This window comes from Salvelinus fontinalis, chromosome 6 (assembly GCF_029448725.1).
Source record: "Salvelinus fontinalis isolate EN_2023a chromosome 6, ASM2944872v1, whole genome shotgun sequence".
Lineage (NCBI taxonomy): Eukaryota > Metazoa > Chordata > Actinopteri > Salmoniformes > Salmonidae > Salvelinus > Salvelinus fontinalis.
Genome location: NC_074670.1, coordinates 48956454 through 48973513, shown reverse-complemented (window position 1 = coordinate 48973513; position 17060 = coordinate 48956454). Strand labels below are relative to the sequence as shown.

At 43.6% G+C, this 17060-nt stretch overlaps 1 protein-coding gene across 1 annotated transcript; it reads left to right on the top strand.

The window, feature by feature from the left end:
* The first annotated feature begins 3241 nt into the window (after nt 1–3241).
* LOC129857983 (ubiquitin-conjugating enzyme E2 K) lies at nt 3242–16189 on the top strand. The gene is made up of 7 exons (XM_055926797.1): nt 3242–3675; nt 11486–11579; nt 11800–11858; nt 11994–12076; nt 12190–12289; nt 14945–15073; nt 15246–16189. The coding sequence occupies exons 1-7, from the start codon at nt 3613–3615 to the stop codon at nt 15318–15320; spliced, it is 603 nt and encodes a 200-aa protein (XP_055782772.1). The 5' UTR covers nt 3242–3612; the 3' UTR covers nt 15321–16189.
* Nucleotides 16190–17060: the final 871 nt, after the last annotated feature.

Genomic DNA, 17060 nt, shown 5'->3' with positions numbered 1-17060 from the left:
CTTGGCCATGTTCTGTTATAATCTCCACCCGGCACAGCCAGAAGAGGACTGGCCACCCCTCATAACCTGGTTCCTCTCTAGGTTTCTTCCTAGGTTTTGGCCTTTCATGGGAGTTTTTCCTAGCCACCGTGCTTCTACCCCTGCATTGCTTGCTGTTTGGGGTTTTAGGCTGGGTTTCTGTACAGCACTTTGAGATATCAGCTGATGTACGAAGGGCTATATAAATACATTTGATTTGATTTGATTTGTAGGCTGTGTGTGGAAGCCAGGAGATGCTAAAAGTGTTTATGATAATTAATGGTCAATTACCGTGAGACCAACAGTTATTTGCTTGACAATCACCGACTGACAAAATTTCATGACTTCCACAGCCTACCATTTTGAGATTATAATTAGAATAGATTAATACAATAGAAGGGCCCGCCCTGTTCTTTATTCACAATTGTTGATTGCGTAATAATTATGCATCGTTCGCTTCACCTCGCTCATCAACTCACCCATTCTCCCAATCATACTTTACTTAATTTATTTAAACTGTTGTTAAATTCCTGAAATTAGTTTCGGTATAGTTTAGGTTGAGTTTCGAGGCAATTATCAGGGTGGTTATCAACTGGAAATGGCACCTTCAACTATCGTAGAAGGAGCGGAGCAGGTTCTACTGTCTGGAGAAGAAACTACTCACCGGAGAAACATATGAGCGAGCGAAACAGCGCCCCTTTGTCTTACTATACGTAGCCCATATATGGCATGCCAGACAACATCAGACTCATGGGCTACACATACTGAAACAGAGGGGCGCTGTTTCGCTTGCTCGGATGATTTATCTGATATTGATTCGTCTTTGTATCGCTCAAATAAATAATCCATATTTCATTTTTTTATTTGGATGGACAAGGATGTATGTTAGGGCAGGCCAGGCCCCCAAAGGCCCGCCCATAACGCCAGGCTTGTTTTTAACATGCAATAGCATTTAGAATTGTTTCCCAATGAATGGGCTTGTAAAAGCACATTTTATTCCAGCAGCAACCAGCTAAGGAGCTGCGGACGAAATCTCGCTCAAAATGTGCTGTGCACATGAGATAGTTGTGTTGGATAAATAAGATGCATGATGACTAATGAAAATACACACAGGCCAATTTAATTCGACAAAATTATTCAAATTAACCTATAGACTATATTGTTAATGATGGCGCCGGAGAGAATGGCTGCCGTTTCACGGTCTCCAAACCAATTGTGCTATTGTGTGTTTTTTCTCCTTATTTGTTACTTATTTTGTACATAATGTTTCTGCCACCGTCTCTTTTGCCCGAAAATAGCTTCTAGAAATCAGGACAGCGATTACTCACCTCATATTCAAAGACAATTTTTTCTTTAAGGAGTTGGACGAGAGGGATTTACTCCAGACAAGGCCCTCATCCCTGTCATATATTGAGAATGAAGGTCGGGGTGCCTTGTAAGGATCCGGCGGCGAGTGGGTAATTTGCCTTTACCATCGGTCCTATTAGCCAAAGAACAATCATTAGATAATAAAATAGATGAACTACAAGCACATATATCCTACCAACGGGACATTAAAAACTGTAATGTCTTATGTTTCACAGTCGTGGCTGAACGACGAAATTAATAACATACAGCTGTTGGGTTATACACTGTATGGGCAGGATAGAACAGTAGCCTCTGGTAAGGCAAGGGGTGGCGGTCTATGTATATTTGTAAACAACAACTGGTGCACAATATCTAAGGAAGTCTCAAGGTTTTGCTCGCCTGAGGTAGAGAATCTCATGATAAGCTGTACACCACAGTATTTACCAAGAGAGTTTTCATCTGTATTTTTCGTAGCTGTCTCTTTACCACCACAGACCGATGTTGGCACTAAGACCGCACTCAATGAGCTGTATACGGCCATAAGCGAACAGGAAAACGCTCATCCAGAGGCGGCGCTCCTAGTGGCCGGGGACTTTAATGCAAGGAAACTTAAATGCGTTTTACCTCATTTCTACCAGCATGTTAAATGTGCAACCAGAGGGAAAAAACTATAGACCACCTTTACTCCACACACAGAGACTCATACAAAGCTCTCCCTCGCCCTGCATTTGGCAAATCTGACCATAATTATATCCTACTGATTCCTGCTTACAAGCAAAAACTAAAACAGGAAGCACCAGGGATTCAGTCAATAAATAAGTAGTCAATGGGATTTTTTTTGTCTCGGTCATTTTGGCCTGCAACAGTTTTAATGATCTGCTTTTCCTTATTTTGTATTTTTTTTGCCTTTGCAATTGCTGGCTAACATAAACCCTCCCACTGGGCAAACCCTGGTTGAAAAGAAATGTCTCAGACTGATTTGTAATAGACTGTTATAGGCCCAATTAAAAAAGTAAACATTGGCTGTTGATTACATCACATTTTCTTACATGGTGGGGTCCTGAATTTTTTTAAATAAAAAGTTTGGAAACCCCCAGAGTAGAGGATGCATTAGTACCATTGTTTCACCACAGAGTCTAGTTTGTAACTTCGGTAATATGCAAAATGACTGACATATGGTCATCTTGAGTTGTCATGTAATGATGTGGCATCGCCACATAAAACAGTTTTTCTAGTTGTAGGCAGTGAAAGACCACAAATACAAATTAGGAAATGCTTTGTTACGACAGATTAATAGAATAACCTTTGACCTTGTTCTCATCCATCATAATCAAGACTGGGGTGTATTCATTACATCTTGCAACGGAACCCGTCTACGTTTAAGAACCAAACGGAAGCAAACAGAGCAAACGGAATGAAACTGTGAGGGACGTACCTGAATTTGTCCAATAGAAACTCTCATTTTCGTTATAAAACGTTTTTCATTGGAGTAAACTGTTTCTGTTAAAAAACTTTTGCAATTGCAACAAACTAAATGTTTTGCAACAGAATTGGCGTAATGAATACACCCCAGGGTTTATGGAGGTATACAGTGAACCTTATTTATAAGTGTCCCAGATACATACTTTTCTATAGGTAGGTTCTGAATGTTGCATCATTGATGATAAGAAGTGAGGTCCAGGTAACAATAAATATAATGTACATTGTCATTATTTATTAATGATCAATGAACGTTTACCTTGGACAACATAATCAAGCAAATGTATGCCTGTTTTTAATTATCCACTCATGCCAGTACGTCTACCAGTTATTACAGACATAAGAAGCCTCTCTAAAATGTTATAATGACAGGGAGGGTACCAATGCTGTAGAAATCACATGACCCGCATTTCAGCGGCATGTAGTTGGTATTAAAATGTTTCCAGGACCACCTTCTGTCCACTGCGTACATAGTGGCAATATTGCGAGAAAATACACATGTCCCTCGGCTCTTTTGTAACTAGCGTTATATTTTATGACATCGGGGCTCGGTCACGTTCCCGTAGAACTTAGCAATTAGTGGCCGTAGCTAGCTGTAACTTGCAGCTGTTATTATTGCTCCGATCCAAAAGTGACAGAGGCAGAGAACGAAAGTGCGAGGGGGACTGCGAATTCGCTGGGTTAGCTAGCTAAGTAGGAGGGCTGAAGCAAAGTAAGGCCTGTGACCGAGAGGATCGTGTTCCCTTCCGACAGAAACACGGCGAAATCATGGCCAACATCGCGGTTCAAAGGATAAAACGGGAATTTAAAGAGGTTCTCAAAAGCGAGGAGGTGGGTTATTTATTTTCTTATATCGACCGTGAATGCAACGCTAGGTAGCTAGCAACGTTAGCAGAGTTTGTGTCAAACACGATTGCCTGTTGTTGGAAAGTAGTGTTTTGTTAGCTAACAGCTAGATAGCGGTACCAGCTGTTAACAAAAGCGAAGGACAAGGCGCTAGCTGGCTTGCAAGCGAAAACCAATGAAGGAAAATGTGACTGGCTTTTTGCTAACTACGTTATCGTTAGTTATGGCTGCTAGCCTACAGGAAACCCCCTGCCTGGATGTCAGCTACAACTATACAGATAGCGTTTCTAGCGAAGGTAGCAACCTAGTTAGGCCAGGGGTAGTGAAATAAGCCACGCAAATACGCTCACCCTGGCTTGATATGATTAGAGGTGAAGACGTTAGATATCTGGTTATTTAGCCACCAAGCTAACTAAAAAGTATATTTGCCACACACCGCTAACGATATGTTACCACCAATGATTGTTATATACATAATTGGTTACCACCAGGGTGCAACTTCTGCCGCAGAGGGTTCGAAAGCTAACGTTAGTGTGACATTTTCTACCTGTCCTGTTGCAGGCTAGGTTGAAGAGAAATCATCATCAAATATTAGAACTACATGGTTTGGTTCAGGTGTTATACTTTGCATTCCATGTTATAGATACTTCTCCCAGAAACGCAGAACACTTTATTTCATGAGGATAGGATTTACCATACATCTTATTTTCAAGTTATTGAAAAAGGTCCCGGACAGGTCCATGTTAATCCCTAGTCGATAAAGGCATCAAATCACCTGTCTGGATTCTTAAATTCAACATGTTTTGTCCAATATCTCAAGATAGGGTGGTCATATTGTTATGACGTCTTTTCAGTTCAAATGCTATATTATGTAAATGTGGCAGTACGGACACAGATGAACACTTCTCACCTAAGTCTGAACTGTAACACAGACGGTTCCTAGTTGGATAACATGGTTTACTTCTACGGTAGGCCTACATCCGAGTTGGGTTACATTGTAATGTTATTTTTGGTGTTGATGAGTTACTCTGGTGATGGGAGGATAAACTGCAGCAAATAGTTAGCCTAAGCACAGAACAGAGTGAGCTGCATGCAAGAACCAGCTGCACAAAAGACAAGATAGGACATATTTTCAATTCACTGGTATTTAGCTATGTTTTTATTGATTGTAGGCTGTAGCCACTGAATTCTGGTAGTTTTTACTTGAAAGAATAAAACCATTAATCACAAAATTTGCCACTGGCACAATACAGCCAATGACGCGCAGTGCTGCCGCTCTTCTGGCTCGTTGTCTCAGCGAACGGCGTAAGGCACTCCCCAGACCGCTAGCACTAGTCATAGAAATGGGGGTGGCGAAATGTGATTTTGGACCAATCCCTCACAACCCATACATCAAAATGTAGATACGAAGCTCTACTTTGTAACCTGCTGTTTTCCCCCGTGTCTCTGAAAACATCTGAATGATAGAAGAAAAAAGTTTTACATTATACTCAACAAAAATATTAACGCAACAGAGGCGTTAGAGGCTTATGGTAGAGAAATTAACATCAATTATTTGTCAACAGCTCTGGTGGACATTCCTGCAGTCAGCATGCTCCCTACAAAACTTGAGACATCTGCGGCATTGTGTTGTGTGACAAAACTGCACAATTTAGAATTTCCTTTTGTCACCAGCACAAAGTTCACCTGAGTAATGATCATGTTTAATCATGTTCTTGATATACCAAACCTGTCAGGTGGATGGATTATCTTGGCAAAAGAGAAATGCTTACTAACAGGGATGTAAACAAATTGTGCACAATTTGAGAGAAAAGCTTTTTGTGTGTATGGAAATATGGGACCAGCACTTTACATATTGCGTGTAAATTTTGTTCAGTCAAGACGTCCGTTGACCGTGAAACACCCTCAGGATTTTCCCATAGCTCTTGGCAATACAATGTCACATCGATCTTACTCAAGGTTGAGGAATACCCATCGCCATTATAAACACAACGATTTGTGGAGTTTCACTAAAAGGGTTGGCCCACAGATTTGAATGTTCTTGGCACAGTATTGGGATTTTTACTGCCACATTGTTTTCAAATGATTTATGTATTTTGACGACCACATAATTTACATTTTGGGTGCGTTCGTAAATTTGCACTGGCTATCTACTCCGATTTCAGAGCACTCTCGTCCGAGTGTGCCAGAGCGCAGAATAGTTGATGAATTTACGAACATTTAACAGCTGTTGAATATGGCCGGTGTCAGTAAATGTCACCAATAAAGCTCAATTAAATTGCTGCCAGCAGCACACTTACAGTCACCAATGCTCTGGATAACATAAAAACAGCATAATCAGCTCTGCTAGGGCAAGTAAAACGGTCAGTGAGGTGTTCTCTTGTTTATGTCTGGAAGTAGCTAGCGAATGTTAGCCGGTTAGCTTGGATGCTTGACTACCGTTGTGAGGTCAGCGCTCGGATCAACCCCACTCCTCGGCCAGATCGTCCAGTGTGTGCTCTGAACTCTCCAAGAGCGAAATGCTCTGACTTTACGAATGGACAATCTGACAACGCATTGAATTTACAAACGCCCAGAGCGCACTCTGGCACTCCAGATTGAATTTACATTTACATTTACATTTAAGTCATTTAGCAGACGCTCTTATCCAGAGCGACTTACAAATTGGTGCATTCACCTTATGACATTTACAAACACACCTTTAGTGAAAACAGATTTGTTTACTGCAGTATTTTGTAGAATTATTGCATTGCGTCCATTGTTTGTTGGGTCACCTAACACCCAACTAATATCAACATTTATATTTAGTTTAGCAGAAATTATTTGCCTTCTATAAGTTAAGAAATATTGCCTGGTGTCTTGTCATTCTGTTGTCAAAAACCCACATCTTTAAGTTATTTTCTAGTTTCTCTCCCTCATGAGGGAGGATAATGAAACTTCACAGAAATAACAAGTAAAGGTAGACCTACCAATTAGTTTGTTTTTACTGATACAAATGTGGTTTATGATTTATGAAGTAATTCAAATGCATTATTCTGTTACCAAATCGGTAACAGAATGACAAAAAAAAATCTGTTAACAGAATGACTGCAAACTAAATCGGAGACAACGGAAGTTCATAGTCACAAACCAAAGGAGGTTGGTGACTCCATAATTGGGTAGAATGGGCTTGTGGTAACGGCTGGAGCAGAATGAGTGGAATGGTATCAAATGCAAACATATGGTTTCCATGTGTTTGATGCCATTCCCATTCACTCTGTTCCAGCCATTATTATGAGCCATCCCACCCTCGGCAGCCTCCACTGCCGCAAACCCAGTAGTGTAGTGCGATCTTATTTAGGTGATGGAGTGCAATTTTTGTTTGACGTTCTTTCCTTTTGTACCGACAGATGTAACATATTGAATAGCCTTTCATTAAAGAAAATGCATCTTCCAATTGCAAATTGCCTATACCCACACATAGATTGTCTCATGTTTTCTATTTTTAATACCCTCCAATACCAGGTTAGGCATAGGCTACCTCATTTCAAAATAGGCCGCCACTGTCAATCGCGAATGATAATTCTTCACGTTTTACTGGTGACACGTCAACTGCGTCTGCGTGCAAATCCATTTGACTGATCTCATGGGAATATGCATTTAGATGCTCTTGAATTACTGTTTCGTGAGCAGATTAGAGCAGATGCGTTTTCTTGCATTTTGTTTCAGTCGAAGCATGTGTCCCGCCTAGTGGCGTGCTCGGTTGAGTTTTGGCGCACACCAGAAAAATGGACAACGGTGCTTCAGCTGACCATCGTAAAATCTCATTAGAAATGAGGTGTTTTTGGTGTAATAGTAATGTTCTAGGCCTGATATGCTATTGTAGTCGGTTCTGTTATGTAAAATGCTAATTAATCGTTGATCTTGCAAGACATTGATTAAGCTTCATCTAACTTTACTCAGCACCATGGTGAGAAGTGATGACTTGTTTGTAATAATAAGTGATGAAGTAAGGACTTAGGCGTAGCGTTTATTTGAAGCGGTTGGTGCTTAAAGGACGGCACCAGTGAAAGAGTGTGACCCGGCTTTACGTATTTTACCCGGCTCTATGGATGTGACTCAGTGACACCACCCCTGGTTAGAGGGGAATAACGCAGCCCAAGAGTTAACGCCCACACGGGAACTTTATTTAAACACACTGAGGAAGATGAACATGGGATGTACACTACATGACCAAAAGTATGTGGACACCTGCTCGGCGAACATCTCATTCCAAAATCATGGGCATTCATTTGGAGTTGGTCCCCCCCCTTTGCTGCTATAACAGCCTCCACTCTTCTGGGAAGGATTTCCACTAGATGTTGGAGCATTGCTTTCATTCAGACACACGAGCATTAGTGTGGTTGGGCACTGATATTGGACGATTAGGCCTGGCTTGCAGTCGGTGTTCCAATTCATTGCCAAGGTGTTCGATGGGGTTGAGATCAGGGCTTTCTGCAGGCTAGTCAAGTTCTTCCACACCGATCTCAACAAACCATTTCTGTATGGACTTTGCTTTGTGCACGGGGGCATTGTCATGCTGACACGGGAAAGGGCCTTCCCCAAACTGTTGCCACAAAGTTGGAAGCACAGGATCATCTAGAATGTAATTGTATACTGTAGCGTTAAGATTTCCCTTCCCTGGAACTAAGAGGTCTACCCTGAACCATGAAAAACAGCCCCAGACCATTATTCCTCCTCCACCAAACTTTACAGTTGGCACTATGCATTCGGGCATGTAGCGCTCACCTAGCATCCGCCAAACCCAGATTTGTCCGTCAGACTGCCAGATGGTGAAGCGTTATTCATCACTCCAGAGAATGCATTTCCACTGCTCCAAAGTCCAATGGCGGCGAGCTTTACACCACAACAGCTGAAACTTGGTATTGCGCACAGTGATCTTAGCCTTGTGTGTGGCTGCTTGGCCATAGAAACCCATTTCATGAAGCTCCCAACGAACAGTTGTTGTGCTGACGTTGTTTCCAGAGGCAGTTTTGGAACTCTGTAGTGAGTGTTGCAACGGAGGACAGACAATTTTTACGCGCTTCAGCACTCTGCGGTTCCGTTCTGTGAGCTTGTGGCCTACCACTTCGCGACTGAGCCGTTGTTGCTCCAAGACGTTTCCACTTCACAATAACAGCACTTACAGTTGACCGGGGCAGCTAAAGCAGGAAAGACATTTGATGAACTGACTTGTTGGAAAGGCGGCATCCTATGACTGTGTCACATTGAAAGGCACGGAGCTCTTTAATAAGCAGGGCCCCACAGAGGCGGGCCAGGATGTCCCCTGTGTCCATGGCCCGGGAGGTGAGCAGGCTCAGCGGCTCCCCAACTGAGGCAGGCCAGGCCTCGGCAGCGGAGAGCAGGCGCGGCAGTGGTTCCTCCGCAGAGGCAGGCTGTGCCCCAGTGCATGAACCAGAGGTGGACCCAGGGCAAGCCCCAGAGAAGGTCCCAACGGTAGACCCAGAGTTCAGGCCAATAATTTTGAGTCCAAGGCAGATGGTGGATCAGCTCAGACCCCAGGAGCAGGAATAGGTAGTGCCCCTGGGACAGGACACTGGGTGGTGAAGTCTGGGTGGTCGGCCCCAATGAGGTCTGTTGTGTCCCCCACAGTTGAGGGTTGAGTCCAGCAGGACCAGGACTGGAGCTGGGTCAGGTGGTGCACGCTGGGGACCCAGGGCTGGTTCTGTGTCAGGTAAAGCTGTACTATCAGTAGCTGGTGACACCAGTGTGGCTGTGTCCCCCCCCCATGGGCACAGGTCATGGCTGGACCGGTCATCGGAGGTAGCAGCAGACAGGTCCGGTGCTGCTGGAGGGTCCCCTACTGCAGGGACAGAGTGTCGGATGGGCAGACAGGCTCGCCGTGTAGCTTTGACTGGTGATGATCTGGCGGCAGTGAGGAATAGGGTCCAGCCAGCGACATAGGCTCACTACCGTGTGGCGATGCTGCTGGAATCACATAGGAGAGGGTTCCCCCCAGACTCCACAATGGTGGAGGGGGGAATCGGGAATGACATCTGTTGTGGGCTCAGTCTCTGTAGCAGGCAACTCCTGAGGATCGGCCGAGGACATGACGTGTCCCTGCCCGGTCTCAGCTGCAGCCGTGCCCGACAACGGTGCCAGGACCGGAGAAGCAATATAGTCACACCCGATGGTCACAGTCACACCTGGCAACGGTGCCGGGGCCGAAGAGACACATTCCTGCTGCTGTCCTTCATATGACTGTCTCACGTTCTCTACTGCAACCTGTTGGAGAGGGCTCCCCTGACAGGATGAACCCTGGGATCTGGTCTTCTGTTGCATAATATTCTGTTCAATACGGGCGAAACTGTACTCCCTATGACGTATGCAGCCATGTCCAATGCACTGCAACTCCCTGGTACTCCCAATGTAGAAGAATAAGTCACACGCTGCGTTGCTGGGGACGCGGCCCCACTTGGTGCTGAGTAGTGTCCCAGAGGTGGAGGAGAAGGGACCATACCCCCAGAGTCATACTCCACTTGTGGTGTTGAAGGATAGCTCTGCCATTCGGCTTGTTCAGGAACAAACAACAATTTGCAGTATAGCCTTATAGGCCTATGACTACGCTATAGCCTAATGTAAACACAAATACATATAGCTGAATAATTGCACTGTTTGCAAGGAGAGCTTTAGTTGCGAGTAGGCATTTCATTGTATTGTGTGGCTTACACTACGCTGGAACATAAATAAACATTGATTTGATTAGCTAGAACACCTTACATGATTTTATTCTGTAATAGGGTAAATTGTATTTGCATATATTAAACATGCCATCACATCTATTGACCATTACAACGTGAAATTGCAGGAAATTCATTTTAAAACAGCCAATTGATTGTTTATCAGGCTGTTTGTGTGGCGTATTCATGCGTCTTAATAAACTATAACCTAAATGCATTTATTCCACATTTCCAGTTGCCCACCCTGACATACCAAGGTGGAACGGACCCCGTGTCTCATCCAATAGCCAATATAGTGTAAATATCCCAAGCAGGGTTACAGCAACTTCCAGAGAGGGTTAGGCTGCTTGGGCTTTGCGGTGTCTACTGGTTTGGGTGTCCTCGGCAGAATGGTGTCCCCGTAACCGAGTGATCACACACAGTTCTGGGTTCCACAGCTTAATAGTGTTGCACGGTATACTGAAACTTGGGTAGTTTTTTTGATACTATGACATTTAAAAAAAAAAAACACGTTTCGGTTCAAAATTTTATTTTTTACTTTCGGTACTTCTGTCCAATGTGTCTCACGGATCAAGCCTGTCTATCAGCACAGCCGACCCCTTATTATAGCGCACCGTGCCTGGTCCACTTACTCATTGCTATCCTGCACTGGGAGTCTGGGATACATCATGTTAGCTCCCAGCTCATACTGCACAGAAGTTAACACACTTGAATAATGTGACACGGCATGTAGAAATGTTCATAACTGTTTGCAAAATAATTTCCCTACAGGCTAGAACACTTCACGATGCAAGAAGATACCGGTAGCTTTTGGCCCTTTTGGATATCGTATCAGAATCTATAGCACGAGTCACTACTTTCAAACGTCTCAATGTTGCTTGTGATCAAGGTATCTGTCATACTCAAGTGCAAGGAGACCAATCATGTGAAAGTATTAGTTCTCACTTTTCCGTGAGAACGTCTGTGTTGAGAGGTAGTTGAGATGAGGTACCCTCTGACGGAGACCCCTCCTTTCCTTACACCCTGGCCCGTGCTCTGTGACAGAACTAACCGATGACCTCTCTTCTCTCTGACAGACGAGTAAAAACCAGATAAAAGTGGACCTGGTGGATGAGAACTTCACAGAGCTGAAGGGGGAGATCGCAGGGCCACCGGATACACCGTATGAAGGTGAGAGGCCCAGGGGAGGTTATTGTGGTCTATTCAGACAGACCTGACTGCTTTACCTGGGACAGACTCGCCTGGGGTTTTCTTGAGGGCTGAGGCAGACTACCTGACTTACCACAATAGGATTCAGAGCACTTTTACCTCGAGTGAGCGTGGTTCATGTCATGCAAAAGGATACAGATTTCTTGCTGTGATTAAATATTTTCCCCAAAAATGTTTTCAGGTGGTAGATATCAACTAGAAATAAAAATTCCAGAAACATATCCCTTCAATCCACCAAAGGTAGGTGGGTGTGTGTGTATCAAACATATTCTGATGTTTGTCATTCAGTTGTGGATTTTGTCAACATTGACCTGAGGCAGGGTGAAGTCCTTGCTAATTTATTTGCTTGTTTATGTGCTTCCCGTGGCCCCCCAGGTACGATTTATCACGAAGATTTGGCATCCCAACATCAGCTCAGTCACAGGTGCAATATGTCTGGACATCCTCAAAGACCAGTGGTGAGTCACTTTATTTCAATACTCTAAAATGCAATTATTTCTCTCATTGTCATGTCTTGGTTAAGGCTGATCCCAGGTCTTACTACTCTGTGTACCCTCCGTGTGTCTGACAGGGCGGCAGCTATGACGCTGAGGACAGTGCTGCTGTCACTACAGGCCTTACTGGCAGCTGCAGAACCAGACGACCCACAGGACGCTGTGGTGGCCAATCAAGTGAGAGGAACACTGTGTGCATGTGTGGGAGAGAGAGAGCATGGATAAGTATGCCTGGAATGTCTTTGTAGATTTTGTAATGTTTTTTTTTTAGACTTGCTCTGTCTCCTCATTGTTTTATTCTAAGCCTATGACGCAAAAATGGGTATCTTGTTTTCTGATCCATCTGAGAAAACCCTGCTCATCCACTGTCCCATCTGCCCAGCCAGCCAATTCATTAAGTTGATCTCCACTGTAAGACGCATCTAGACATTATTTGCTTCTAGCTTAACATTTGGTTTGCAACAAGGGGGATTTGTTGCAAATGTTGCTGTCTGTCTCTCGACATTTGCAACATTGTGTTGATATTGAAATTCGATCTCCACTGTCCTATTGAGAATTAGTGTCAGGACTAGACGGACATCTTTTCTCAGCCAGTCAAAATCATGAATCAGCATAATCCTCAAACGCTGATTTCTCAGTGCATTCTGAAAGTATTCAGACCCCTTGACTTTTCCCACATTTTGTTACGTTACAGCCTTATTATAAAATGTATTAAATTGTTTTTCACCTCAATCTGCACACACTACCCCATAATGACAAAGAAAAAAACAGATTTGTAGATAAAAAAAAATAAAAATGAAATCTCACATTTATAAGTATTCAGATCCTTTTGTTGAAGCACCTTTGTCAGCGATTACAGCCTTGAGTCTTCTTGGCAATGACGCTACAAGCTTGGCACACCTGTATTTGGGGGGTTTCTCCCGTTCTTCTCTGCAGATCCTCTCAAGCTCTGTCAGGTTGGATGGGGAGCGGTGCTGCACAGCTATTTTCAGGTCTCTCAGAGATGTTCAAGTCTGGGCTCTGTCTGGGCCACTGGAGGACATTCAGAGACTTGTCCTGAAACCACTCCTCCATTATCTTGGCTCTGTGCTTTGGGTCATTGTCCTTTTGGAAGGTGAACCTTCGAGGTCCTGAGCACTCTGGAGCAGGTTTCTATCAAGGATGCTTTGATCCGTTCATCTTTCCCTTGATCCTGACTAGTCTCCCTCTCCCAGTCCCTGTCGCTGAAAAGCATCCCCACAGCATGATGCTGCCACCAACATGCTTCACCGTAGGGATGGTGCCAGGTTTCCTCCAGATGTGACGCTTGGCATTCAGGCCAAGGAGTTGAGTCTTGGTTTCATCAGATCAGAGAATCTTGTTTCTCATGGTCAGAGTCCTTTAGGTGCTTTTTTGGCAAACTCCAAGCGGGCTGTCATGTGGCTTTTACAGAGGGGTAGCTTCCGTCGGGTCACTCTACCATAAAGGCCTGATTGATGGAGTGTGATTGTGGAGGCCAGGTAAATATGGTCAAATAGCCCTTACACAGCCTGGAGGTGTGTTTTGGGTTATTGTCCTGTTGAAAAACAAATGATAGTCCCACTAAGCGCAAACCAGATGGGATGGTGTATCGCTGCAGAATGCTGTGGTAGCCATGCTGGTTAAGTGTGCCTTGAATTCTAAATAAATCAGTGTCAATTCTTGACATTTCCCGACTTGACTGACATTCATGTCTAAAAGTAATGATGGACTGTCATTTCTCTTTGCTTATTTGAGCTATTCTTGCCAGTATAGGAACTTGGTCTTTTACCAAATAGGGCTATCTTCTGTATACCACCCCTACCTTGTCACAACACAACTGATTGGCTCAAACGTATTAAGAAGGCAAGCAATTCCACAAATTAACTTTTAACAAAGCACACCTGTTAATTGAAATGCATTCCAGGTGACTACCTCATGAAGCTGGTTGAGAGAATGCCAAGAGTGTGCAAAGCTGTCATCAAGGCAAAGGGTGGCTACTTTGAATAATGTCAAATATAACATGTATTTTGATGTAACACTTTTTTGGTTACTACATGATTCCATATGTGTTATTTCATAGTTTAGATGTCTTCACTATTATTCTACAATGTAGGAAATAGTAAAAAATAAAGAAAATTAGCAATGAGTAGGTGTTTGGAAACTTATTTTTAATACATTTGCAAAAATGTCTAAAGCTGTTTTTGCTTTGTCATTATGGGGCATTGTGTAGATTGAGGAACTTTTTTGAAATGTATTTAATCTGTTTTAGAATAAGGCTGTAACAAAATGTGGGAAAAGTCATCAGGTCTGAATACTTTCCAGATGCACTGTATACGGAGAAATGTCAATAGAAAAACAGGTGAAACGAAATGGAAGGCAGCTACAATTTTTCTAGCTGCACGTGACTGTGTTAGCCGTAGTTGGCTGGCTAGCTAGCTAGCTAGCAAGGGATAAGAGCGTTGCCGGCCAGCATGGCAACGGAACATTTAGAACCAACGACTGGGATATTGAACAGAGTTCACGACTGGGTCGCGTCTCTGGCAGCTTAACCGATAGAATAAACGGCCAGCCGGCTTGGCTAGTAACCATAGATGCGTCGGGACTAGCCTATATTTTTGTTGAGGGATGATATACTAGCTGATGAATAGGTTGATAACCCGTTGTAGAAAAGCAACTGTACACTCGGTTGTGCAAGACAACTTTTTTTAGCACACAATAAGTGCTAATAAAGTCGTTTTAGCATGCGCTTTCATCTATAATTGCTTTAATAAATTGTAGCGTAGTGAGGTTTTGTATACTGCCAACTCAGTGTTGTGTGTTCTCACCCTTTAGTATAAGCAGAACCCAGAGATGTTCAAACAGACGGCCAGACTCTGGTCTCACGTGTACGCCGGCGCCCCCTCCTCCAGTCCAGAGTACACCCGCAAAATAGACAAACTCTGTGCCATGGGCTTTGACAAAGTGAGTGGGCCCCACGTGACTAGCTCTAATGCTGTCTCAGCGGTCGATACCTTCATAACTCATTTACATTTTATTATGGTTCACCAATGGATCTCTTTTGTGTTTGAATACTGTAGCATAGTTATGACTGTGTTATAAACTTCCATCTCTACTGTTTGTCCCGTCTCCACAGAATGCAGTAATAGTGGCGTTGTCGTCGAAATCCTGGGACGTGGAGACTGCTACAGAGCTTCTGCTCAGTAACTGAGTCTCAACGGCCCCCTGGTCCCAAATCACCCCCGACCCCATCTGACCCCTCCGTACACACCCTCTCCTTCAGTCTCCCTCCATCTGAAGCCCTCCTATTTTCCTCTGACCCCTCACCACCACACCTGTTGGATACCCCCTCTCAACCTCCTGGCACTTCTCCCCTTAGTCATAATCACCATCGTCTCTGCTCTACCACGCTCCAGCTTTCCTGCCATCTTCACATTGGCACTATACCCTTCCATTTCACATACCTCAATCAAATGACTTGAACCAAGTGCCCTTCCTCTGTGCGCATGCTGGACCCCATTCACACGCTGGCTTTGTCCAAACACTCTTCACTGGCATCCTATTTAACTATACAATCCTTTTACATCAGCTATGACCTTGAAGAAAGTAAGGAAGCAATGTTAGATTGTTTGAACAGAGCCATTTTCTTAATCTCCTCCATCTCCACCCTTTTGGCACTTGCTAGGAAACATTACCGATTTTTGCTTGCAGTAGCCACATCCGTATCATGTCACCTGTCTTAACAGTTTTACCTTCCCAAACCCCCCTCCCCAGCCCACTCCATCAGCAGGTAGCCCCACTCCCCTCATGATTCATAATCACTCTTTCCTTCCCCCTTTTTATTTGGTTCTGGCCTCCTACAGGAAGACATTTGGATTCCCATTTTTAAAAACAAAGAAAACAGAAAGCGGAAAACGCTCACCTCATTGTTCACCGATAACGTTACTCAAGCAAATTGAGACTGGAAGTTAAAAAAATGTAAAGGTTTGAAAAATATGGCATCCACTGAATAATGCCAACAGAGAAAAAACTGTCAAGAATTCATCTGTAAATAAAGCTATTAAAGTCTGTGTAAATTAATCCAAAATGTGTGGAATGTGTATTATGTGCTTTTAAGAAGAGGTTAATATTGTAGAATTATTTTAATGATTTTGTGTGTTTGCATTTGCGTGTGTGATTTAGTAGTCCTCCCTGTGTGTGTGTAAAAATCTAGGGTGAGAAGCAAAATGTATGATGCTGGGGAAACAAAGTCTAGTGGGAATTATATACCTGGGAAAAGTAGAACATGCATATTCATTACAATAGAATTGTGTGCATGTAACCATGCTGCATACATATGCATATTTATTTCAATAGGTGTATTTGTATGCACTGCACCGTCAGTGGCACCAAAGGAATAAATAAATGGGTTCAACCTGTCGGTAAAGATGATTAGAAACCAACATCCTACTGGATCAGTGCAGGAGCAAGATTGACGTATCGAACAATGGGCTCTCAGTTGCGAAAAAGCCGCAGAGCAGATCGTCTGCGTAGTCAGGCGAGAGTTATTAGTCAGAACACAACCAGATGGCAGGGTAGGTAGCATGTGTCTGAGCCAGCCTCGCCAACAAGTCCATCTTTTATCACAGGAGTGGACCTGGCAGTGCTCTCTTTTACCCATAATGCAGCCTGCGTGCCTGCACTGGGAAGAATGCCCCTACAAGCGTGTGTGTATCAGTCTGTGTCCCTGGGTGTAGTCTATACTGTGTAAGTAGGCCTACACTCTTAGAAAAAAAGGTGCTGCGGGTTCTTTGGTTTGTCTCCGTAGGGGAACCCTTTTTGGTGCTAGGTAGAACACTTTGCAAAGGGTTATACCTGAAACCCTCTATGAAGAGTTCTTCCTAGAACACTCAAATGGTTCTACCAGCCTTACCTGCATTTTATTACATTTTTATTATACATTTTTTTATAC

Coding starts and splice junctions, on each gene's coding strand:
- LOC129857983 (XM_055926797.1), top strand. CDS start 3,613: ATGGCCAACATCGCGGTTCAAAGGATAAAACGGGAATTTAAAGAGGTT. Junction 12,290..14,944: donor ACGCTGTGGTGGCCAATCAA/GTGAGAGGAACA, acceptor CTCACCCTTTAG/TATAAGCAGAACCCAGAGAT. Junction 15,074..15,245: donor GTGCCATGGGCTTTGACAAA/GTGAGTGGGCCC, acceptor CCGTCTCCACAG/AATGCAGTAATAGTGGCGTT.